At 36.2% G+C, this 26,527-nt stretch overlaps 1 protein-coding gene across 1 annotated transcript; it reads right to left on the reverse strand.

The window, feature by feature from the left end:
• Positions 1-2,202: 2,202 nt before the first annotated feature.
• LOC132430612 (deoxyuridine 5'-triphosphate nucleotidohydrolase-like) lies at positions 2,203-2,768 on the reverse strand. The gene has a single exon (XM_060019859.1). It carries the CDS (start codon positions 2,746-2,748, stop codon positions 2,245-2,247), a length of 504 nt encoding a protein of 167 aa, XP_059875842.1. The 5' UTR covers positions 2,749-2,768; the 3' UTR covers positions 2,203-2,244.
• Positions 2,769-26,527: the final 23,759 nt, after the last annotated feature.

The following is a 26,527-nucleotide window of genomic DNA, read 5'->3' on the forward strand; positions in this document are numbered from 1 at the left end:
AATGACATAGCCCAAGGACATGACATAAACTGATTAGAACCAAATGGACCCAAGATGGCGGACAAGTCGACTTCCACCAGACCTTGAACCTCAATATATGCTCACTGTAACCCATCAGCAAGCTAAATGACACACCCACAGGCGCCATGACAATTTCCAAGGCCAACCATAAGGATCAAACAGTGGGAGATGGCCCAATTCCTGGAAATCCTCGCCCCTTCCTGAAATAGCTGGAATACTCCTCCTACTCATTAACCTATGAAATTACCCACCCCTATAAAAACTGACAACCCCATACCCTGGTGCCCTTCTCATCTTCTGAGTTGGCCCACACTCTTTCTGTGGAGTGTGTTTCTCTCTAAATAAATCCAGTTCTTACCTATCACTTTGTGTCTCACTGAATTCTTTCTGTGATGAGACATCAAGAACCTGAGCTTCATTATGTCCTGAAACCAGGTGTGTGATCTCCGTGGGAAGACTGTGGGTTTTGGTCAGATTCAAGTCCCAGCCACATGGGTTCAAGTCCCAATCTGACTTTAGCCTGGGTTCGAGTCCTGGCATGTGGGTTCAAGTCCCAGTCTGAGGTGCATGGTTTCACAGTCATGCCAATATCACTTCTTTTGTGTATTGATTTTCTTCATACAGTGAGAAAGAGAATTGCTGATAAGAACTAGAAGGCTTGGTTACATGATATTTTCATAATTTGGCTTCATAATTGGCTTCATACATACCATGTTATGTATTTTTTAAGAATCATCTTCCTTAATCATCATAGCAATCCTAGGAGGTGGGTACTATTATCTATATTTTAGATTGAAGGGTTTCAGAACAAACCTCCCCCAAATATGTTACTTCTGCATGAAAATTATTTTGAGCTAAAGGCAATTGAGACCCTGTGGATTGAAGAGAAATTTCTGCCCCTGCTTAACTACTTAGAAGAATTTAAATTGGTCTTTCCCAGAATAAGAGTTATTACCAGAGATAAATTTTATCTGAATGGTCCATCTGTAAGTCAAGGCAAACATCTAATTACCCAACATCTGCTCTTCTTATTGTCCTGTAAATTACCCTCCTGTCCTTGGAAGCCTCAGGCCCCTAGCCTATTTCTTAGCTCAAGATGTCATATATATCTTATTGTTCTCTCTTTGAACTTCTCATGTGTGTGGGGTCTTTGACCCTCTCATATATGTGGGGTTCCCATACATACAAAATAAAATTTGATTTTCTCCTGTTAATTTGTCTCATGTCAGTTTAATTCTTAGACCGTCCAGAAGAAACTCAAAGGGTAGAAGAAAGTTTTGAGGTTTTTTTTCCCTCCCACAACATACAGAAAACTGAAAGCTTAAATAAATTGCCTCATGTCACCCAGCAAGAGGAAGTGTCATGCATAGATCTTGAATCCTGAATCTTTGCTGGATGTGATGTTGTGATTTATAAAAAGAAACATGTGTTTGGTCTTTGTCCCATTTCTAGCCCTGAGCTTCTAAAACACTCGGAACTTCCTAAGTGGTGAGAGAGATAAAGGTGTCTTTTTTAATGTTAATGAGGTGACTTTTGAAATGCCCCCAGGTCACCTAAGGATGGGGGCTGGTTGCCAGAAAAAACAACCATGTGATTGAAGAGTTGTAACTTTCAGTTCTACCCCTTGACCTCTGGGGAGGGGTGAGGGGCTAGAGGTTGAAATGATCACCACTGGACAAGACTTCATCTCTCATGCTTATGTAATGAAGCCTTTATAAAAACCCAAAGAGCTTTTAGGTTGGTGGACAGGTGGAGTTTGGGGAGATTGACAAACTCAGAGAGAGCATTGGAGCTCCATACCCTTTCCCCATACCGCCCTGTGTATCTCTTACATCTGGCTATTCCTGAATTATATCTTTTTATAACATACTGGTAATTTAGTGGGTAAATGAGTTTCCTGTGTTCTGTGAGCTGCTTGTAAGCAAAAAGAACAAAGAATCTTGCTCATCATCCAGTTTAAGAAAGGTTAAAATGCAACCCACTGAAGAGCCCCACCAACAGTGTGCCCTGAGAAGAGTTTCAAGACCCAAGATTCTTGAATCTTCCCATACGTAGATAAGCACTAAAACCATTAACCTGAAGTACCAGGATTTTGTGATAAGCAGTAATCTTTTACAAAGATATATATATATATATATATATATATATATATATATATATATTCACTTTAAGCAAAGCCTTTATTTTCAAGGAAGAAGAATATTTTCTCATTTTCTGTTCTTGTCATAAATTTAAATTATTTCCGGTGGAACCAAAACCTCCTGAACCCCTTTCAGTGTCATCTAAAACTTGAACTTCCTCTATTTCTGGGTAAAATATCCGTTCACAAATGAGCTGTGCAATTTGATCACCCTTTTTGACTTCGAACTTTTCTTTGCCAAAATTAAACAGTACAACAACAACATTTCCTCTATGATCTTCATCTATGACACCAGCTCCTACATCTATGAAGTGTTTTGCAGCCAAGCCAGAACGTGGAGCTACTCTCCCATAGCACCCAGAAGGAAGAGCTATCTGAATGTCTGTTTTCACAAGGGCTTTCTCCATAGGTGGTACTGTGTAATCATAGGCACCGTATACGTCATAGCCCGTGGCGCGCTCAGACCCCTTGGTCGGAGCGGTGGCGTGCTCCGAAAGCCGGACAAAGCGGAGACGCATGCCGCCCTCCTCCGCAGGCCGGGCCCGTTTGCTGGGGGAGATGACTTGTGCCTCTTGAGAGCAGGGCATGGCAGGGCAGAATGTGAGCACAAAGGGAGCAGGCGGAACAAGAGACAGCAGGATGAGCGCAGCGCACCAGTTCTAAACTTCCCGCCAACAACTCCCTGCCCCGCCCCACCTAAGATATATATTTTATTACATTTATTTCCCAGGACCACTGTCCTCCCCCCCCCCCCCCCCAAAATATATATGCTGGCTCTTGGCTCTTTCCCCCCCTCTTGGAGCAGTTCCTCAGAGTTATCTGAGAGGCTATCTCCTGGGCTATAGTCCTAGTAAGACTCTGAATAAAATTCAACTCACAGCTCTTACGTTGTGCTTTTTTTTTTTTTTTTCCCAGTAGACATGCTCTAGCAAATTAATCAAACCCAAGGAAAGGTCATGGAAATATGACTTATAGCCAGTTGGTCAGAAGTACAGGTAACAACATGCACTTGAGATTGGCATCCTGAGTTAGAGTGGGTTGTTGGAACCTCCAATTTGTAGCACATGAGTCAAAAGACTGGTCACAACCTGGGCTTTGTTGACCTGAAACTAATTAACTGCCTGATAGTTCTCCAGCAAAGATAGGTTTATTCAGGATTGGTGGAGAATTGCAATTTGGGATCAGCAGCCACGGTGAGCCACCTGCAAGTCCCCACAGGGCAAGGAAAGGAGCACACTTTTATAGAGAGGAAAGGGAAGTTAGGAGGGTATAGCAAACAAAGTCTGTGCCTTTTCGTTGGCTGAGTCCTTGCCAGGAAAGAAGAGGAGTCTTTCTCTATCCTGTTGGGCTCTGCTATCTTCACCATCTGTGAGAGCTCTCCTTTCTGGTCTCCCAACTCTAACTGAGGTTTCTGTTTATTAATTTTTTATAGCCTGCAATTGGCATCCAAAGTGGAGGGCAGTCTTGTAGGATTGAACTATTTACCTGTGGAATCTGATGCTACCTTTGGGTAGATAATGTCAGAATTCAGTTGAATTGTAGAATGCTCAGCTGGTGTCTGGAGCATTGCTTGGTGGTGTGGAGAAACCTCCCTTTTCACCATGAATTAGAATTCTCCACTCCAGAACCCAAATATTGGAGTATCCTGTAAAATAGCCTTGACATTTGGTTTTAGGTTAAGTTACCATGCTTTAAAAGTATTGTTAATGTCTTAGATTATTTTTAAGTGTGTGAAATACAAAAATATGTTACTTTTTGTGCTAAATAGACTCACAGTCATCAGTGGACTTTGCCTGTACTGAAAAGTAATGGTATTGCAAAGGCAGTGAGGACAAATACCATGGACAGCACACAGAGTTACAGTGTGCACTTGCTTTTCCTTCTGCTTCCTTTTAAAAAAATATTTTTATACCAAATACTAAAGAGGTCATGAAGTCAAGATATGAAGACAGTCTGACTTTCTTGAAGATTTGTGTTGAAGAAAAATTGAAACTTAGATGACAGTTGATGAAATATGTAATCTGTGATTCATCTGTCCTCCTCTAAATTCTAGAATTACTTTCTCCACTCATTTTGTCAGCATTCAGAAATCTCAAAGGACTCAAAACATAGCCTAAGACATTAAAAAATGGCATAGATGAAATACAAGAACACACGCACATTTTTTCCTCATCAGCGATTTCCAGGCAATAGTGGTGTAAGTGTATTTCTCCAATACATTGGCTGAAAAGTAGAGAATTAGAACTATATTTCTCTCTTTTCTCATCTACTTCCTCTTCTTTTGTATCTTTTTTCTTTTTCAGCTGAACTATTCTTTCAGTTATTTTCCTTTACTTCCTTCTTACCTTCTTTTCCTTTGCCTCTGGTCCTTAGAATGCAGATGTTGAGAATTGTGTTTTGATGAGTTTGAGAGATATGCAAGGGTAGCTGAAGTAATTCCAGCTTGAGTTTTTGTTTTATGATAAGTTTAAATCAGAGGGGAAAGTTGGGTGTGAATAGTTTCAAAGGATTTTTTGTGGTTCTCTGAACTTAAGACCTATCTGGTTAATAGAATAGAAGAATTAGTATAATATGTTGCTTAAGAACACGTTGGAGTAAGATTGGCATTTTAAATCTGGATGTTCCATTCACTAGCCATGTGTATTTATTATTGACTCAATTTCCTCATCTGTAATAATGGAGACAATGTTACTCCATAGGGATGTTATACTTATTAAGTTGAGTGATGCATACCAATTGTCTCATTTCATGCTTCTGAAAAAATAAATGCTATTTCCCTTTTCCTTATCTAATGCAAATCCAGTAGTTAGCATGGGGTTTAAATTTAAATAGGCCTAGTTATTCGTAATTGTTCTTATGAGAAGAAAATGTTTCTATGTATCTTTAAAAGTCAACTAAAACATGTTAATGATTAGAGTAATACCTCGCTGATCACTTTTTGTCGTTGTTTTTGTCGGTTTTGTTTTCTGTTTTACAAGAGAGTTTCTTCAGCGGGTTTTAAAGTCTAGTTTCATTTCAAAATGAAGCAGTTTCCACAACTGGATGGACCCCTTGCAATCCTGTGGATTAGGTTATATTAATCTTTCCTTACCAGCAGGGATTTTTCCTTCAGATCAGTGCATGGTTCTTTGCCCAGTGTATGGAATGGCTGATTGTGCTTTTGTCCCCCTATGAAGCTGGAAACTGGGCAACCAGGTGTAATATATAATTAGTGTGTCCCAATCAAGCATCATCTGTGTTGTTCCTGATTTCATTTTCCATATCTGAAATATACCCGTCTGAGCTAAAACTCACTTTACTTTTAAACATTCTACAAATGTGACTGAAGTGTTTTTCATATTGAATGCTTTTTTGACTTCTTAAATAGGGGATTTGGAGATTTTGAATGACTCTAGCCATGCAGTATTACCATGAATCATCCAGTAGCTACTGAGGAATAGTTATGTTAGACTTCCTCTATCAACTTTTAATGAACGTTCACCTCATTCCTCTAAGCCACAGTTCATCTGCCGCTGATTGCTGCTGTCTATGGATATTTAGATATCAGAGGCAGCATCCACCCTTATTTTAATCTACAGGTTTAATGGAATGAAATAAAGGACTTTAATGGAATATTATGTTGACGTTAGAGGGGTTGTGGTGGCCAACAAGTAATGGCATGGAAAATATCTTTGATATAATATACAATTGTCAACTTAAAAAATTGTTCACAACCTAAAAGTTGAGAGTTATCTGTTACTTGGCAGGAATTTTTAGGACTTCAAGCCTAGGAGGCAGCATCTCAAGTAACCCTGAGAGAACTGCTCCAAGGATGTGATGGGGAGAGCCAGAATATATAGGAGTTTTGCAACAAAGGGCAGGTAGTCTGAAAGTCAAAAGATTATTGTTAATTAAAAAAAAAAAAAACAACCAGATATGTCAAGTTAAGGAATGTAGCACTTTTCTGTGTATGGGAAGATGCAAAAGTCTGGGCTCACTGAAATCATTCCTTTGATATACACCTCAGCTCTCTGGGGCCAGTATCTTGTGTTTTCACATCCTGAGTTTCCTCAGGGCTCACCATGGGGAGTGGCTGCAGTCTGATGGCTGCTAGATGGCAGGTATTCTTTCCTTCCTGAGTTTCCTCAGGACTCACCAGCTCACGTTAGAGGACTGCAATCGCTGATAACTGTAACATACTTTGTTTATTGATATGGCAGGCAATAGTCCATTTCTCACAGTGATAAAGGAGAAAGGATACATACTGCAAATGTACAGCATTTATTATAAAAGATGTATACATAGATTAAAATGCAGAGAGAATGTTAAAATGCTAATGGAAGTTTTTAAAGGCAATTTAAGCTATTGGTGCATATTTTTATATATATTTAGAATTTTATGTATTGACATTGCTTCAAAAATAAAATGAAATATGTTAAACTTTAGGAGTTTCTTACATTTCTGTGTAGTTGATCTGAAAATGAGTGGATTTTGCTTGTAGAATTGTCTATAAATTAAGGGTGCATAGGCTTTGAATGTGAGACCAATGGATTTCCCTTCTATCTGGGTGCATGCATTTAGCATAATGAATTCTACGTCCAGAATTTTTGCTGTTAGAACTTTTTGAACTTATCTCTGGTTACTAAGCTGGTTTCTGGGCAACTGAGGTTTTAGACAAATTGCTAGCCCTTTCCACTCATGATTGTTTCTCAGCAATGATTAGAATAACAGTAATATAAAAATAAGAGACATTAAGAAATAATGACACAAATCCACAAGGGCTGATTAGGAGGGCTTCGCAGTGGAATATTTTTCAAATCACTTACTTCTATGATCACAATGATTTTCTTCAGTATTTCAGAGCATTCCTCCTACCTGGACTGCTTTGGGTAGATGGTCTTCTTCATTGTGAAAGATGCAAGGAGCCTAACTAAAGCCAAGGATCAGTTACTGCTGTACATGGCTAACAACTTCATTCCAAACAGTGAAATATAACCCTGAAGAATATTATTTTGACAGATATATCCACAGTGTTTTTTAAGATGCATATACTAGAGCAGTGATCAGAGGTGTCTTTACTGTAATGGATGAGGAAAGTGTTTTATAATTCAAATGTGCAGGATGAGTTTGAAAAATAAAATTTGTGAAGCCAGGAAATTTAAGAGATTGTGTAGAGGTAGCAAATATCACATGATTTAGTTTCTTAGGATTGGTGTAAGAAAGTACCAAAAAATGGGTAGCTTAAAACAGCAGGAATTTATAGCCTCATGCTTTGGAGGCTAGAATTCCAAAATCAGGTCTATGCTGGCATCTCTGATGGTTCCAGGGGAGAATCCATCCTTGCCTCTTCTAGCTTCTGGCATTCCTTGACTTGCAGATTAATCTTTCTAGACACATGGCTGACTTCTTCCTACCTGTCCTCATATGATCTTCTCTCTGTGCATGTCTGCTTCCATGTCAAATCTCCCTTTTTTATAAGGACAGCAGTCATATTGGACAGTGCCCATCTTAATGACCTTATTCTAAAGTGATTACCTCTAAAAGTCCTATTTCCAAATAAGGTCACATTTTGAAGTATTGGGGGCTATACTTCAACATATCATTTTGGGGGACACAGTTCAACCCATAACACCTCATGAAATGACAGCCATAATAAGGGGAAAGTGAAAAATATTTATAATCCATTGACCATAAAATTGAGACGATCCAAAAATAAAGTGAGAATTTGATCATGCATGGTTTAGATTTCAGTATACAACACTCCTACACCTCATAAAGAAGCACCTTCACATGCTAATAATATTATGATGAGAAAAAATGAACTATGTTTGAGGCAAAACAACATGCTATGGGAAGCTGTGAAGAAGTTTAAAATGGCTTAAGTCAAAGACCCAGGACAAAGCTAGGAGGAAAAGAATTTTGTATGTCCAAAATTATTAAACAGCTTATGCGGTAAGATCTTCCAGCCTACTGTTGTCCTAGTATTTTTCTCTATGATGTTGATAAGTGGATGTCAGTCAGAATTTTCCAGTTTTAGTTGTCAACATTGTTTCTTGGAGATAGAATAGTGGCCTAAATTCATTCTTCTGATGCCTATGTTAAGTTGTCTTGGGGTCTGAGCAGTTGTGAAATTTTGCCTTAGATTATTCTCCCTGGCCTTAGTATTTCAGGGTTGGTAGGTTTTGCTTGACCTGTCCATGGGGCATTAGAGGTATTCAATAGAACTTCAATTCAGTAGAACAGGGATTCAGTAGAACATCTGTTATTGTACCAGCTAAAAATAAATTACAATTCGTAAACACAAATATTTTTTTAACATTCTATGTAAAATAATATATTATATTTTAACATCAGAGGCACTGATTGTATTTATTAAGACTTTAATACAACTAAGGACCATAAAAGTATCTGTTAAATGATTGAATGCCATAGAGTAAAAAAGGTGCAAATAGATCGGTAGGAAATTTCTCTTCTTATAAATCTGATTTAATATTTTGTAGAGGACTAAGTCCTAGTCTCCAATATATTGGTCTATATTGTTAGAAAGTAAAGAAATTGGTAGCTGGTCATATTAGAAGTGTTCTAATATATACTCGATGAATAATTTTAGGGTTATTAAAAAAGAAAATATTATAAGAAAATATATCCTTACCAAACTCAAAAGGTTAAATAGCACTTTCAACTTAAAATAATTGTGTTTCTTCTTTTTTGCAAATCTTTTTTCTCCTATCCCATTCCACCTACAAATATGTTTAGTGTTAACATTAAAGACACCAAATCAAAAATATGTGTTACTGAAACAATAATCACTGAAAAGGAAATTTGATACATCAAAATACATCCAAATTTATTTTAAAATAACCTTTTCTAGAGGCATAGCTTGTTCAGACTCATGTAACAGAAAATATTGCCTACTAAAAGGAAACTTGAAAAGATTCAGTTTAAAATGAACTCTTTTAAATATCATTTCAATATTTTTAAATGAAACCCTTTGAATTATGGAAATAGCCTTCTAATAATAGCAAAAATATGCATGAAAAAGACACTATAATTTATTGCTTGCAAAACATCTTAACTTGTTTTCAGATGCTCCAGAGTTGACATTAGATATATTCAAAGCAGAAAATAGATGTTAAGGAACTAGCACTGAGCAGTCATGTCTTGGGACACAGCATTTATTATTTCTAGGTCACTGCAAGGTCACAGCTGAAATAAAGAAAAACATCATGAAATCTCAAATTTGACCCTACATATTTTTCAGTCTGCTTTTGGATTTTTCATTTTGGTTGAGCTTTCTTGCTCCCAGATCTGTACCTGACCTTCTTCACAATCTCCTGATCATCCACACTGGTCTGTACCTCTTTCCTCCTGAGTCTTCTCAGAGACTCTGGATTTCTGCTTCAGCCTTAGAATATACCCACATCTTCTACAGAATCTCCTATGGCAACAGACTCAGCCTGACTCAAAGATATTTAACTTTCTAGGCAATTTTATACTTTTATGAGAATGAAAACATATTTTAATTCCAAAGCATTCTATCTTTTTTCTAAACACTTAAAGTCTTCTCAAGCATATTGTCTATGAATAGTTAAGATGCATTGCTCATTAATTTTTTTGTAGTCCAACAATTTACAATTACTTCCAAATTTCCAGACCAATGCTTTTGCTTTCTCTCTTTTCTGCAACATTTCAACATCATCATAAAACATGGCATGGAGAATTTAGTCAGAAGTTGTCAACCCTAGATTTAGTTTGGAATAACCTACGAAAGTAAAAACTTCCAGAGGCCTGGTGTCACCCCCAGAAATGTGATATAATTGATCTATACGGACTTGGACATCAATAATTTTTAAAGATCCTAGGTGATTCTAATGTTCAGATGGAGTAGATAAACCCTGAACTCAACTTCCAGAATCCACAGATAAATGTGAACTCTTCTCCCAGTCTTTGGATATTGTAAACTCTATCTTTGAAGCAAGATAGATAACTAAAAATTTACAAACTGAAACCAGAAAAAGAGTTTTGTTTGTGGTTTGTACTCTTATTTAAGGCATTTATAAATACGAACAGTAAGAAAAGACAATTTTCTTCCTTGTTTATTCTGAAGAAATATTGCTGAGGAATGCTTTGCTTCATTTTTGTACTTTCCCTGTATTTTATTTCGTAAGAATTTTAATATTTAATCAAGCCATTCAGAGCCAAGTAATTTATCCAGGTTAGGTCTTCTGGTAAAGTTTTATACTTTAAACATGTAGGTCCTGCACATTATATATTAGACTTATTTCAACATATAACAGAGGTTTGTGGCTATTATAAATGTGTGAATGGGATATTTTTTTAAAGATTTTACATTTCCAATCACTTATTACTTATGTGTAGGAAAGTAATTTTCTACTGTTGATCTTGTGCTAACTCATTTTACTCAATGATCTAGATTTTCTGTTAGCTCTATTTTATTCCTTTTAAGATAATATTATAAAATGACAATTTTGCACTCTCTTCCAATTCCTCCCCGATATTCACATCTCCTATTTCTGCTTTTATTGTTCTTTTGAACTGCCTAGGACTGTAGTATAATTTAAAATACTTTTGGTGATAGTGAATGTACTGATCATTGTTGGTAGCTATTCCTTTGTTCTGTTTTTCAATCAGTGACTTGATTTTTAAAATCAGTTATACAAAATTCCCCCAAAGTACCCCATTTGGTTCAGAGAAAACTGACCCAGCTGCAGCTTCAAAGCTAAATTTTATTGATCAGAGACCTTCAAGATGGTGGAGGAGTAACACGTGGAGATCACCTTCCTCCCCACAAATACATCAGAAATACATCTACATGTGGAACAACTCCTATAGAACACCCACTGAATGCTGGCAGAAGGCCTCAGACTTCCCAAAAGGCAAGAAACTCCCCACGTACCTGAGTAAGGCAAAAGACAAAAGGAAAAACAGAGACAAATGAATAGGGATGGGACCTGCACCTCTGGGAGGGAGCTGTGAAGGAGGAAAGGTTTCTACACACTAGGAAGCCCCTTCAGTGGCAGAGATAGGTGGTGGGGAAGCTTCGAGCCACAGAGAAGAGCGCAGCAACAGGGGTGCAGAGGGCAAAGTGGAGAGATCCCCGCACAGTGGATCAGTGCCTACCAGCACTCACCAGCCCGAGAGGCTTGTCTGCTTACCTGCCGGGGTGGGTTGGGGCTGGGACCTGAGGCTTAGGCTTTGGAGGTCAGATCCCAGGGAAAGGACTGGGGTTGGCTACGTGAACACAGCCTGAAGGGGGCTAGTGCACCACAGCTGGCGGGGAGGGAGTCCGGGAAAAGGTTGGACCTGCCTAAGAGGCAAGAAACCGTTGTTTCGGGGTGCGCGAGGAGAGGGGATTCAGAGCACTGCCTAAACAAGCTCCAGAGACCGGCACAAGCCGCGGCTATCAGTGCGTACACTAGAGACAGGCATGACATGCTAAGGCTGCTGCTGCAGCCACCAAGAAGCCTGTGTGCGATCACAGGTCACTATCCACACCTCTGCTCCTGGGAGCCTGTGCAGCCCGCCACTGCCAGGGTCCCGTGACTCAGGGACAACTTCCTCCGGGAGAACACATGGCGCACTTCAGGCTGTTGCAACATCATGCTGGCCTCTGCCACCACAGGCTCACCCTGCATTCCGTACCCCTCCCTCCCCCAGGCTGAGTGAGCCAGAGCCCCCTAATCAGCTGCTACTTTAACCCCGTCCTATCAGAGCGAAGAACAACCACCCTCAGCCGACCTACATGCAGAGGCAGGGCCAAATCCAAAGTTGAACCCCAGGAGCTGTGCAAAACAAAGAAGAGAAAGGGAAATATCTCCCAGCAGCCTCCGGAGGAGTGGATTAAATCTCCACAATCAATTTCATGTAGCCTGCACCTGTGGAATATCTGAATACACAATGAATCACCCCAAAATTGAGGCAGTGGACTTTGGGAGCAATGATGTATATATATATATATATTTTTTTCCCTTTTCTCTTTTTGTAAGTGTGTATGTATATGCTTCTTTGTGTGATTTTCTCCATATTCCTTTGCTTTCACCATTTGTCCTAGGGTTCTGTCTATCCTTTTTGTTTGTTTGTTTCTTTGTTTCTTAGTACAGTTTCTAGGGCTTCTTATCATTGGTGGATTTGTTTTTGGTTTGGTTGCTCTCTTCTTTCTTTTTTTTTTTTTACTTGTAAAATTATTTTTATTACACCCCACTTTCACCAATGGACAGATCATCCAAAATGAAAATAAATAAGGAAACACAGCTTTAAATGATACATTAAACAAGATGGGCTTAATTGATAGTTATAGGACATTCCATCCAAAAACAACAGAATACACTTTCTTCTCAAGTGCTCATGGAACATCTCCAGGATAGATCATATTTTCATTCACAAATCAAGCCTTGGTAAATTTAAGAAATTTGAAATCATATCAAGTATCTTTTCCAATCACATGCTATGAAACTAGATATCAATTACAGGAAAAAACCTGTAAAAAATACAAACACATGGAGGCTAAACAATACACTACTTAATAACCAAGAGATCACTGAAGAAATCAAAGAGGAAATCTAAAAATACCTAGAAACAAATGACAATGAAAACACAATGACCCAAAACCTATGGGATGCAGCAAAAGCAGTTTTAAGAGGGAAGTTTATAGCAATAAAATCCTACCTCAAGAAACAAGAAAAATCTCAAATAAACAACCTAACCTTGCACCTAAGGCAATTACAGAAAGAAGAACAAAAACACCCCAAAGTTAGCAGAAGGAAAGAAATCATACAGATCAGATCAGAAATAAATGAAACAGAAATGAAGGAAACAATAGCAAAGATCAATAAAAATAAAAGCTGGTTCTTTGAGAAGATAAACAAAATTGATAAACCATTCGCCAAACTCATTAAGAAAGAAAGGGAGAAGATTCAAATCAATAGAAATGAAAAAGGAGAGGGAACAACTGACACTGCAGAAATACAAAGGATCATGAGAGATTACTACCACCAACCATATGCCAATAAAATGGACAACCTGGAAGAAATGGACAAATTCTTAGAAAACCACAAACTTCCGAGACTGAACCAGGAAGAAACAGAAAATATAAAAGGCTAAACACAAGCACTGAAATTGAGACTGTGTTTAAAAATCTTCCAAAAACAGAAGTACAGGACCAGATGGCTTCACAGGAGAATTCTATCAAACATTTAGAGAAGAGCTAACACCTATCCTTCTCAAACTCTTCCAAAATATAGCAGAGGGAAGAAAACTCCTAAACTCATTCTATGAGACCACCATCAGCCTGATACCAAAACCAGACAACAATGTCACAAAGAAAGAAAACTACAGGCCAATATCACTGAGGAACATAGATGTAAAAATCCTCAACAAAATACTAGCAAACAGAATCCAACAGCACATTAAAAGAATCATACACCATGATCAAGTGCGTTTTATCTCAGGAATGCAAGGATTCTTCAATATACCCAAATCAATCAATGTGATACACCATATTAACAAATTGAAGGACAAAAACCATACGATCATCTCAATAGATGCAGAAAAAGCTTTCACCAAGAGTCATCACCCATTTATGGTAAAAACAGTACAGAAAGTAGGCATAGAGGGAACTTACCTCAAAAAAATAAAGGCCATATTTGACAAACCCCAGTCCTCTCCCTGGAATATGACCTCAGAAGCCCAAGCCTCAGCTCTCAGGCCCCACCTGCCCCGACGGGTGAGCAGACAAGCCTCTCAGGCTGTTAAGTCTGGTCGGCACCGATCCTCTGTGTGGGAATCTCTCCACTGTTCCCTCCGCACCCCTGTTGCTGCACTCTCCTCCGCGGCTCCGAAGCTTCCCCCTACCCAGACCCCGTCTCCGCCAGTGAAGGGGCTTCCTAGTGTGTGGAAACCTTTCCTCCTTCACAGCTCCTTCCCAGAAGTGCAGGTCCCGTCCCTATTCTTTTGTCTGTGTTTTTCCTTTTTTCTTTTGCCCTACACAGGTACGTGGGGAGTTTCTTGCCTTTTGGGAAGTCTGAGGTCTTCTGCCAGCGTTCAGTAGGTGTTCTGTAGGAGTTTTTCCACATATAGATGTATTTCAGATGTATTTGTGGGGAGGAAGGTGTCTCTACGTCTTACTCCTCTACCATCTTGAAGGTCTCACCCCCATATTTTTATGTTAGTAGTTTCACATGGGAAATTTTCAAAAAAAATAGGCAGAACAATACAATAGATTTTATAACTGTAAGCACTGCAATATAGACTTACTCCTGTGTGGTCCCAAAGTATTTTGCTCATATGAATCTAATTGCACTTGTTACAATCTATTATGTCTGCCTTTGCTTCCCCAACTGCAGTGCTTACAGTCAACATATAAAATCTATTGTATTGAATATTTCATTCAAATATTCTTATATGTATATTTACAGAATCTTTTGATTTTGTTCCTAACCAAGCTCACTTATCTATTTAAAATTTAGAAACACATATTTTACTATGCAACTGTGACTAATATATCAATAGTGCTCAATCTTGTTATTAGAGCCAAAAACAGCAAGGAAACATTAATTCCTCATTCTTACTTATTCCAGCTCATTTACATTTGTTGTGCTTATGTTTAGTTGGTTGATTAATTGAGTAAACTTTTGGCTACAATAATAAAAGTCAGAATAACAATAGATTAATCCACATAGAAATTTAATTCTCTCTTACATATAGTCAGAGCAAAAAATGTTCCTGGTGTGATATGGTGGCTGTATCAGGCTCTATCAGTGCAAGAGTCCCAGCCTCCTTCTATCTTGCTGGTCTGCTACACACAAATGTATGGACACCAAGGGGGGAAAGTGGTGGTGGGGGGGTGATGTGATGAATTGGGAGATTGGGACTGACATATATACACTGATATGTATACAATGGATAACTAATAAACACCTGCTGTATAAAAAATAAAATTAAATTAAATTCAAAAATTAAAAAAAAAAAAACCCACTCCTTTTTGATATCAGCATTCCAGCTAGCAAGACTGCGAGAGGCAAAAATGTAGGGCATCACTTTGCCTCCTAAGGCATGGCCTGAAAGTTATCCCTGTCACATTCTCTCAAATCCCATTGCCTAGAAGGCAGTCATATGGCTATACCTAAATGCAGGGAAGGCTGGGAAATAACGTCTTCAGCTGTCATATATGTATTAATCTTAACATTGAAAGGGTGGGAATGGAAATGTAAGACAACTAGCAGTGTCTGCTGCAGTTGGGTTCATTCTCATTTTGTTACCATCCTGATGTCAAATGGTAATATACAGCAAATATGAATATAATGTCTAATTCCTTTGCCTATTGGAAGAAGAGAACACCAATCTTTTTGGCAAATCATGTGATCTTCTAAGAGCTTCTTTTTAAAATATTTAATTAATTAATTAATTTATTTATTTATTTTATTCTTGGCTGTGTCTGGTCTTAGTTGCTGCACGCGGGATCTTTGTTGTGGCACGTGGGCTCTTAGTTGTGGCACGCGGGCTTCTCTCTAGTTGTGGTGTGTGGGTTTTCTCTCTCTAGTAGACATGCGGGCTCAGTTGTGGCGTGCAGGCTTAGTTGCCCTGCAGCATGTGGGATCTTAGTTCTCCTACCAGGCTTTGAACCCACATCCCCTGCATTGGAAGGCAGACTCTTCACCACTGGACCACCAGGGAAGTCCCTAAGAGCTTCTTATAGTTGGAAGTTATACAAAGTCTGGCATACTAATGGTGCTGATATACTGTCATTTAGTTATTTGCAGAACAACATTTACATGCAGTAGTAATATATTTTTTTATTGACTGGTGTATAATAATAAAAGTATAATATAATATACTTTATATTATAAAATAGGCCATTAATACCGGTATTATCCTAAAATTTAAAACTCCCTTTCCTCACCTCTACCCCAGTTTTTTCTGTTTTGTTCCCACTACATTTCTATTATTACATTTTTAACACATGCCTAGTACATAAAATAACAGTATAGGTTGGGGATGACATTTAAAGAATACTTTGAAAAGCTTACCATTTAACAGTATTTATTATAATTATTACAGTAAACAGCTACCTCTCATATAGTCTCTGAAAATAAAACCAATCTCACATAAATTTCTTCTCATTGAATGCATTAGTAGGCAAAAAAAAATTATTTGAGGGGACCCTTGGGAGTACACAGGAAACAAGGAAAAGTAACTTAAGAAAACTTGAAAAACATGCAAAACGCAAGTATAGCAGGAGATAAGGACTCCTACATCCCCCAACACTGCTGAATAGAATAGAATGTTTCTAACGTTTCCATGCCCTATCTTTCTTCTTAAACTGTCCTCAGATACACTTCCTCCAAAACCATTTCTCCATCATCACTACATTCCTCTCATTTCTGTGACTAACTGAAATAGATGATTTTCTCCTCTCTCTACTATTCCACATGAAAGAACAAGAATGCACACAGTCTACTGAAGTAAGAAAATATAAACTCATAAATAATGTAATATAGTTACACATTAATAAGATTGATTTTCCTGAGGGACACTGAGAAAGCAGGTTGTTAGTATATAGTCTCACCATGTGTGTATTTATTTACATCTATTTTTTTCTCATTATAAAAATAATAAATCTTCAAGGTGGGCAAAATCAAACAGTACAGAAATATGTCATAGAGAGTGAAAATTCATTAATATTGATAATGACCTTTGAAAATTGCATCCTGTATTGTCTTAATGATAAACCAGAACCTTTAAGAAACATTTTAATTATTCCTCTGTGTAACAAGGCAGATAATTATACAACAAATATATGATCTCAAATATTAGTTACATTCTAATATCTGGAAAATCTGTGTGTGTGTGTGTGTGTGTGTGTGTGTGTGTGTGTGTGTGTGTGTGTATGTGTGTGTGTATGAGTTTGGTTCCTGAAATTGCTAAATAAATAAATCATTCTTGAATCAGTAAATAATAGATAATTATGAGTGTGTGCTTTTACATGATTTATTCATATAAAGATAATGCTCAGTATTGGTGTGGATAATATGAAATATTCACACCCTCTTTGTGAGCATATACAGGGGTATGCTTTTTCTGGAGTACAATCTGTCTAAAAGCATCAAAAGCTAGAGAATATTCTTATACTGTGTGAATGACTAAAAAATTACATTTATAAGAACTTTTTTTTAATATTTATTTATTTGGTTGTGCCGGGTCTCAGTTGCAGCAGGCAGGCTCCTTAATTGTGGCTCACTGGCTTACAGGAATTTATTTTAAGAAAATAACTAGAGGTGTGCTCAACGACCTATGTCTTTGAGGTATTGGTACTAGTAAATGCCATTTCATTGTGGTATTTGTAGTAGTAAAAATTTTAAACATGCTAAATTTCAAACAAAGGGAGATGGCCAAAGAAATGTAGTTGATCTAACTAATGAAAAACCAGAAATTCATTAAAAATCACAATCTCATAAGCTTTATAATATTGGAAAACATCAAATGAAACAAAAGTACAGTGTAAAGTTGATTATACATTGTCATAGCAATTTATTTGTGCATATTTATATACATATAAATTGAATAGAAAATTTTTTAAAAAATTAACAGCATTTAAACTTTCTTTTATGTTTCTGTATTTTTCAACATTTTCTTTTTATTTATAAATTATACATCAAAAAGAACCATTATGTGTATAGCTCCCCTAAGACCTTTTTCATCCCACTGAGTACTATGATGTTGTAATAGAGAATAGAACATGCTGGTATCTATGAAACAGGAGTGTAAGTGATTGGTGTAATGTCTGTACAAGGCTTAGTAGATGGGCCCCCACTGTGCAGAAATAAAAGAGGCACCATTAATTTTGTAGTTGATGTGAAAATTACCCTTGAGTTTATACAGTGCACAACTCACATGGTTATATTAGGAAGCCATGGTAGGAGACTAAGAAGTGATAAGAATGAGAAGGATACAGAAAATCTCTTGTTATTAACGTTTAGCCTCTGTATCAGAAGGGATGGGTGTATTCTAATTCACGATTCATTATACTATGACCAACTCAGACCCATCACATTTTGTTAAAAAAAAAGTTTTATTGGAACACAGAATGCTCATTTGTTTATCTCTTGCCTATTGCTACTTTTACACTACAACAAAAGAGCTGAGTATTTGTGAGGGTATAGCCTGCAAAGCCAAAATCCTCACTATGTTATTCTAGATGGAAAAGGTTTACCAACCCCTGCTCAAAGTATACTGCAATCATGAAAACAAATCAACAACAACAAAACAAGTAAATGAAAATCTCATAAAGTATAGTAGTTATTATACTGCCCAACAATATTTTTTGTTCTCTTTTCCATCAGGAGGATTGCACTGTCTTGACCTCTTGAATTTAGGCAAGACTATAGGACTTGCTTTAGCAATAAAATGTGACCAGAGCACCATGAATCACTTCCTGGTTGAAGTATTAAAGATATAATAAGGTATAAATAAAGGTATGTATTCCCATCCTCTGTTGCATTCTGCTGCTATAGTTATTAAAGATCTGATGAAGTAGAGGTGTAATCTAGGATGCTGAACCCCACCATGTAGAACAACTGCCTTAGAGACAGCTGCCTGGAAAGCTGCCAAGCCCAGCAGAAATTGAGAAAGAAACAAATCTTTGATGTTTTAAGCCACTGAGATTTGGGGCTGTTTATTACCATAATATTTACCCAGCTTATTGTGACTGATACAGAGAGTAACATTTTGTTTTAAACCATGTATTAATGGTGAATAGATTCACAATAAAATACCAGGCAACCATTTCTTCAACTGCCTTAGCGCATGAACATGATAGATATAGGATAGAATTCCTCAATGAAATTTGTGACTACTATCTTAAATGCAGCTAAAATTTTAAGAAATGAGAAAGTGTATATATTCTTACTAATACTCCCATACCAACATATTTTAGAGTTGGCAAACCATTACAGAATTAAGATAGTTTGTCAAAGAATTATAGTCACAAGAAAGAAAAAATAATTAAAATTAGATATATATCATCAAAAATAAATATTTGATATAATGCTGTTTAAATTATCAGCTATTTATTCCTACCTCAGGTTTAAGAAAAACTCTACTTTTCATAATTCTATGATTTTTTTTTTTTTTTACCATTACCATTTGTGCTATAACAAAACAGCAAATTGACTGGAGCTAGTAGCTCATTATTTTAACAATGATGACGTTCACAATATTGTTTGTTCCTTTTGAACTGTAGCACAAAAGAAAATGGGTTTTAAAAACTGAAGTTTGAATTAGATGGAACTTTTTGTTTTGGTTTAATGGTATCAGTGCTGGGTTAATTAAGCTCACAAGCCTGGGCTTTTCATAGCAGTCATTAATTTTCCATGAGGTTGAAATTTAGATAGTGTGGAAGATTTCACCATCATGTCATACTGAATGTTTGAATGTGGTTTGACCAAATTTCTCCAGCATATAGTCTTCTTATCCCCCCAAAACAGCTAAAGCATCATTTGTGAATATGAAAAATTTCCCAATCATTTAAATTTAGGATTCATAGCTTTTCATGTAACCTAAGTTTCTAGGCTCTCTTCAATAAATGGAAATAATAAGTGTTGACAGAAGGAAAAACTTTAAATTCTGACATTTGATAAGTCTTGAGGAAATGTCTCCTGTATCTGTTTCCCTTTTTATAAAAAGGATTATGGTGTGCTTTCCATTCAGAAAGTATTAAAAACATAACTTGTATTTAAAAAATCACAGGGAGTGAAATAAGTTATACATGCATACACATATATACACACACATATGTATAATCTACAGATGATAATTGATAACTATTTAAAAATGAGTTTATAGTAATTACATTTTAAAACATATGAAAAGTAGATAAGGGAAATAATTTGGGCAGAGCACACTTCAAATGAGATAACCTCATCATAAAATTTCTATCATTAATATTCTCCCTCAACTGTTGTAGCACGTTTGTTTTATAAATTGAGTCACAAAGGATTCTTTTTTCAAACTCAAATTGGTAAAACTATTTAGAGCATGAAAGAAAAGATCCAAAGGGCCAGCTGGGAACAAAGCACGGTGATCAGAATTCAGGATAAGCTACAACACATAATAATCCTAATTACCAGTCTTTAATTAAACCAAATACACTGAATAAATTTCATACTTCCCGTCTTCCTGACTATTGGGCTGAGATTGTTTTGATTTTGCCTGACCCCAGGAGGGTCAAGGAGGCAATTGCATTGAGTGATTTTTTTCTATAAAAGAAAATCCAATGTTAATTTCCACCTGTGTTAAATTAGGTCAACATTACACAATATTACTGTTTCCCTGATAACCTTAGGTTTCTTCTAAAACAGTTTTTTTGTTTGTTTGTTTTGTGATTCTTTTTGTTGTATAAGCAGGCCTGATTTTTTTAGTTGCACTTTTCAATTTTAGGCTTTATTTTTTTCCTTTGCTTGATTTTTCATAGATTTCTAGGACATTAATATACTGCAATATAGCATTTACCACCTGTCTGCTAGACCTTACCTGCACTCTCACAGAGATGGAACTCCTCTGTCTTAGTCCATTTGGGCTGCTATAGTAGAATATCATATATGGCTGTCTTCTTGCTGTGTTCTCACATGGCAGAAGAGGTAAGAGAGCTCTGTAGGATCTTTTCAGAAGGGCACTAATCCAATTCATGATAGTTCCAACCTCATGACCTAATCACCTGTCATAGGCCCCACCTCCAAATACCATCACATTGGGGATTAGGTTTCAACATATGAGCACCCAGGTCCTGTAGGTACCAGTGGCCCACCTTTGAAACCACTTTGAGCCCCTACCCCAGACCTTACACTCTGGGTCTATGATAGGAGTAGCAGCTCTGATGATCTCCGAAGCATCTTCAGCCTCATTCTTCCGTTGTCTTAGAGAATAGTTCACGCTTTCTTGAGATGTCTGATTCATACTAATCTTATCAAATGGTTGCTTGGCCACATCCTTAGTGTTTTCATTCTTTGTAATATGAATAGGCTGAGCATTTTCCAAATCTTTAACTTCTGCTTCCTTTTTTGCATAAATTAACAACTCTATCTTTACATTATTTCTCTCTTCTCTCATTTTACTATAAGCAATCAGGATGAACAAAGCCACATCTTCAACACTTTACTTAGAAATAGCTTCAGCAAAATATTCATTTTTATCACTTGTAAGGTCTACCTTCCACAAAACACTAGAACACGAACTCAATTCAGCCAAATTCTTTGCCAATTTACAACAAGGATTGCCTTTTCTCCATTGTCCAATAACATGTTCCTCATTTCTTTCTGAGACCTCTTCCTAATGGCCTTTACTGTCCATATTTTTATCAACATTTCTGTTCAGGATTATTTAAGTATTTTCTAAAAAGGTTGAGACTTTCTCTACAGCTCCCCTCTTTTCTGTGTGAGCTCTCACCAGAATTGACTTTAAAGGTCCTTTCATGGCAATGTAGGTTTTTTCTTAGAATGAGCCTTAAATCTCTTTCAGACACTACGCATTACCCAGTTCCAAAACTGCTTCCACATTTTTACTTATTTGTTATAGTAGCACCCTACTCCTGGTACCAATTTCTGTCATGGTTTGTTTGGGCTGCTATAATGGAATGGGTAGCTTATAAACAACAGAAGTTTTTTCCTTATAGTTCTGGAGGATGGGAAGTCTAAGAACAAGGAGTCAGCTTATTCAGTGTCTGGTGAGAACCTATTTCCTGGTTCATCCACAACATCTTCTCTCTACGTCCTCACATGGCAGAGGGGGTAGGGGAGCTCTCTGGGGTCCATTTTATAAGGGCACTGATCTCTTTGAGGAGAGTTCCACTCTCATGACCTAATCACTTCCCAAAGGCCTTACCTCCAAATATCATCACACGGTTTCAAAACACAAATTTATTATTCAACATGAGACACAGTGTCTTATCTGAGGAAGAGATACATTTTGCTTTTTGATGCCTTTGTCTAAACGGAGCCTTCTTACTAATGTCCCAAAATGTCAATCTATTTTATTTTAAGTAATACAGTCTTGGAGGAATAACACAAATTTTAAAGAAAATATTACAAGCAGCACATGTAAATTCTAGTAACAATTAGTGACATTTCTTAATATCGTGGTAACATTGTTCCTCTATGTGACTGTAGGGAACTAGCTAACAATGTGTGACAACTACTGCTGAACTTATTCAGAATGAAAATATGTTTAAGTAGCTTTCTCTTCTAGTATAGAGTAGCTATCTTGGAAAGCAATCTTTTCATTTTAATTCTGATAACTTGGTGACTTGGCATGTGTCCAACTCTAATTTTTTAAAACTGGATCCAAACCAGGTTACTGTATGTCAGTCTTCCCTGTGAATTATTTATAAGAGTAAGAAAGAGCCAACACTTGATCTCCTAAGGAACATTAACACATGGGGGATACAACAGTCTTACAAAAGAAAATGAAAGTTTGAAAGGAATAAAGCTTATGACTAGTGAACTCTGAGAACATAAAGTACTTTGAAACCAAAAATTTATCCAATACAACAAAACCAAGACCCTAGTAAAAGAAAACCATAATCTGCTTCTGATCTAAGAATGTATTATACATTTTCCTCAGTAAGAGAGACAAGGCACCCTTTATTATCAGGAAAATTCTATTTTTTTCCTTCCCCAAAGCCTAATAAGACTGTGTTGAATATTGTGTGAAGCAAGGATTCTTTATATAAATATTGCTTTTAAGAATGCCATGACAGTTACAAGTGTTTCTTTTTGGTGCTTTAAGGGGTGAACTTCTTAGTTCACATGACAAAATACAGGCACTGGATCTTATGGTATAAAAGTTTTCTCTAGCTTTTTTATGTAGCTTTCCACAGTGTTCAGTGTTAATGTTTACTGTCTCTTCAATGTCTGTAGGAAAATGTCAAATTTATCATGCAAGGTTCTAATATAAGTAAATATGTATTATATATAGTCTAATATAAGTAAAGGATCTGTTAATTTACCATAAAAAAAAGAATGCCATGAATTGCTTTGAAATAAAATTGTTAAATTTTTTTTTTTTTTTTGGTCGCACTGTGCGGCAGGTGGGATCTTAGTTTCCCGACCAGGGATCGAACCCATGCCCCCTGCAGTGGAAGCGTGGGGTCTTAACCGCTGGACTGCCAGGGAAGTCCCCACACCTCTCTTATTCCTTTTCCAGGACAATTGGTGGCCCCTGACACTGTGAGGGGGAGTTTCTAGAGGTCAGCAACCATTTCTTGGTCATCTCTTTAATGTTTATTTGAGTGCACTTTCCCATGAATATTTTTTAAATGATGAATAGAAATTGAAACTTATTTCTTTGGTTGAGGGAGGGAAATCTTACTGGCAAAGAGCCAAAAGAGGAAGACACATTAAAGTGAATGAACACTCACATTAGCTCTTTCTACATAAGCCTTAACCACTTGAAAGAAAATTTTCAAGCCCAACTAAGTCTCAGGCGTTGAGAACAAATCTATTAGCTGTACCAAAAAACAAGAAGGGAAATAAAAAGAAGGGTAATTTAATTAAAGGAAATAATAAATATGGAAAAGTGAAGAGGAATAAATCTATTGTAATTTAAGTTTCTGATTTTTAAAGTTACTTCAGAAAGGGGGTGAGGCACAACAACTGACTTCAACTCCAGCCAATTACAAACATTTTTGTAAATTGCTTCCTCTGTGTTATGTTGGCCTGAATATGCTTTATATCCAGCTACTTTTTCGTGGGCCTAATGCCTTTGTTGGAAGGATGGAAGCAAGACAAATATTGTGTAATTATTGGAGAGGGTCATCAATTCTTGGAGAAAGTTAATGAGAATAATTTGAACAGGAGAAAAACGGTGATAATTCCTTTTTGTACAGCCTTTGGAAACTATCTTTGATGTATTTTGAGGCTTCTAGCTTTTAAAATAAGACCAAAGTATTAAAAATGATATAGAAATGTGCCTGAACTTGTAATTATTGGGTGATGAAGAGCTGTTTTTAAAGGTTTTATTTTCAGAGTCTGGACAAAAGGAAGACAACTAAAAGGAAGTATTAAAGGTACTATTATAACTGCTAGTAAATGTTTTATAGCAAATAGTTCAGTAAAACAAAATAGTTTTTAAAATTTATTGTGGTACATAGAGAGATAAATAGAACCATTAACTCAATACTGACAGTGTCAGCAGAGGAGCATGGCAACAACAAACACAGATAGTTTTAGTAAAATGAATGTCTGCTTCTAAACCTTGCCATGGATGCTAAAAGAAAATTATTTGGTAGAAGTGTGTAAATGAGTATGTTATTGGTAGGAAAAATTATATGTAAAAGTTGTGTGTGTGTATATATATATATATATACATATAATTGTGTCCTTATGCCTTAGATGACAGTGGTATAAATCAGGAGATCATATGATTACATATTGACTGGAAAATTGTTTTTATAATTGTAGAAAAGGTAGAAAAGTATAAAGAAGTACCTTCCTAAGCTTTTGTTCTCTAGTTGAATCTATTCTGAAGGAGACCTAACACCCCAGACTATATAAGGCTGCTTTGACATGAAAGAGCAAAGGCAGTATACCTTTCTTTTTAGAAAACTAGTATTACCTCCTATTATATTTATATCAGACTTAACTTACTTTATAACCATTAACACCAGTATAGATGGAAAATACAATTAAATGGAAACATTTTGAACTTCAGCAATTATGTGATGTTTGAAAATAATCTAAATTCAAAATGTTACTGACAGCAAGTTACTGGTTATTCTCTAGGTAGACCATTCATTGAGAAGGGGAGATGAAAAGTGTTTTTACAGAATTTTTCCAAGAGGTATTTATAATCATTGGTTAGCATCAAAAACGGCGGTTATTTAAATTGGAAACTTTGGTCTTTATCCAGTTGTAGTAAATTAAATCTTCACTGATACAGGAGAAAAGTATGGTTTAATTTTATACATTTTTTTTTCAAATTCAATTTAGTACTACCTAAATGTACTTTTCCATATAACTTTCTCATAAAGAGCACAATTTTCACTCTGAAGGAGAAAAAAATAGTTCAGTGAACAAATTCAAGAACCCTTTATTTCTGGCTTGAATTATGGGAAAATAAATCTAGAAGGGTTGACTGTTGATTAAAATCATTATAACTATACAAGATTAAAGCAGTATTATTTGAAAATAAAATCTATGGATCAATAATAATTTTGAAAACATTATTGCTAAAGGCGGGTTCATCCATATGTATGATTAAAGATAAAAAGCGTTTGAAATTCACCTCTAATTTCTCAGTGAAGTAGACAGAGAGTTTGTTCACAATATTTACAAATAGATTTTTAAAGTTTAGATTTTGTATATAATCTTAAATAAAATACTCTCTATTTTATGCTTAACCTCATGCCATAAAGTGAAAATGAGACTTTGTACTACCCTGGATAAATTTTAGGACATTTTATTTTATAAATACTTAAAATTGAAATTTTCCTATATCTACTAACCCTTGATTTTTTTACTGTACTTTGTCCCCCACCTTACTCTTCCTATTAATTCATTCATTCATTCACTCATTCATCTCTTTGTCTGATTCTCCCCAAGAATGGAAGTTTTACAAGAAGAAGGACATTGTTTGCTTTTTTCACTCCATGTATATCCATTTTCTGGAAATTTTCCTGGTCTCATAATCGGTGCTTGATTATCATTTGTTCACAAAAAAGACATTAATTCCTAACTCTTTTGAAGTTTTGACCTAAAATTTCCTTGCTTTCACCTAAGAATCTTATCTCTACATCCATATTTTAGCATCTATGGTGTGCTGGTCAGTGCTTAAACACTGACTCTCCAAGAAAGAAAAAGGAAAAAAAGAACACCCTCATATGTAGCATTTGCTGATTACTATGGTGGGAATTCCCCCCATTGATGATGCAATCAGAAGAGAGAAGTAGAAACGTGACTGGACCAATTTCAGTAGAAGAGACTAGAATGGTAATGCATTTCTATACGTTAAAACGTTCAAAGATCAAACGCTGTCACAGCTACATTCTGTGACATTTCTACATTAGGAAAAGATAATTTCAATGCATTTAAAGTATTCCACTCCAAAATGTGGGAATATCTCTGATCAGTATTATAAATTTTTTACAATCATAAAAACAAAACCTAAAAAGAAGATATGAATAGAAAGTATAGAACAAATTTTATTTATTAATGTAAAAATTCCAAATAATTATAAAGATTATATATTAATTGTATAAATAAATGGAGTAAATAAAATTCAGCAGTGGATTACAGAATTAATATACTACAACCAAGTGGTTTGTTATTTTATATCTGAAAATTGGAAAATAAAACATTGAAAAAGGTACTTCCCTGGTGG

Source organism: Delphinus delphis, chromosome 9 (assembly GCF_949987515.2).
Source record: "Delphinus delphis chromosome 9, mDelDel1.2, whole genome shotgun sequence".
Classification (NCBI taxonomy): domain Eukaryota; kingdom Metazoa; phylum Chordata; class Mammalia; order Artiodactyla; family Delphinidae; genus Delphinus; species Delphinus delphis.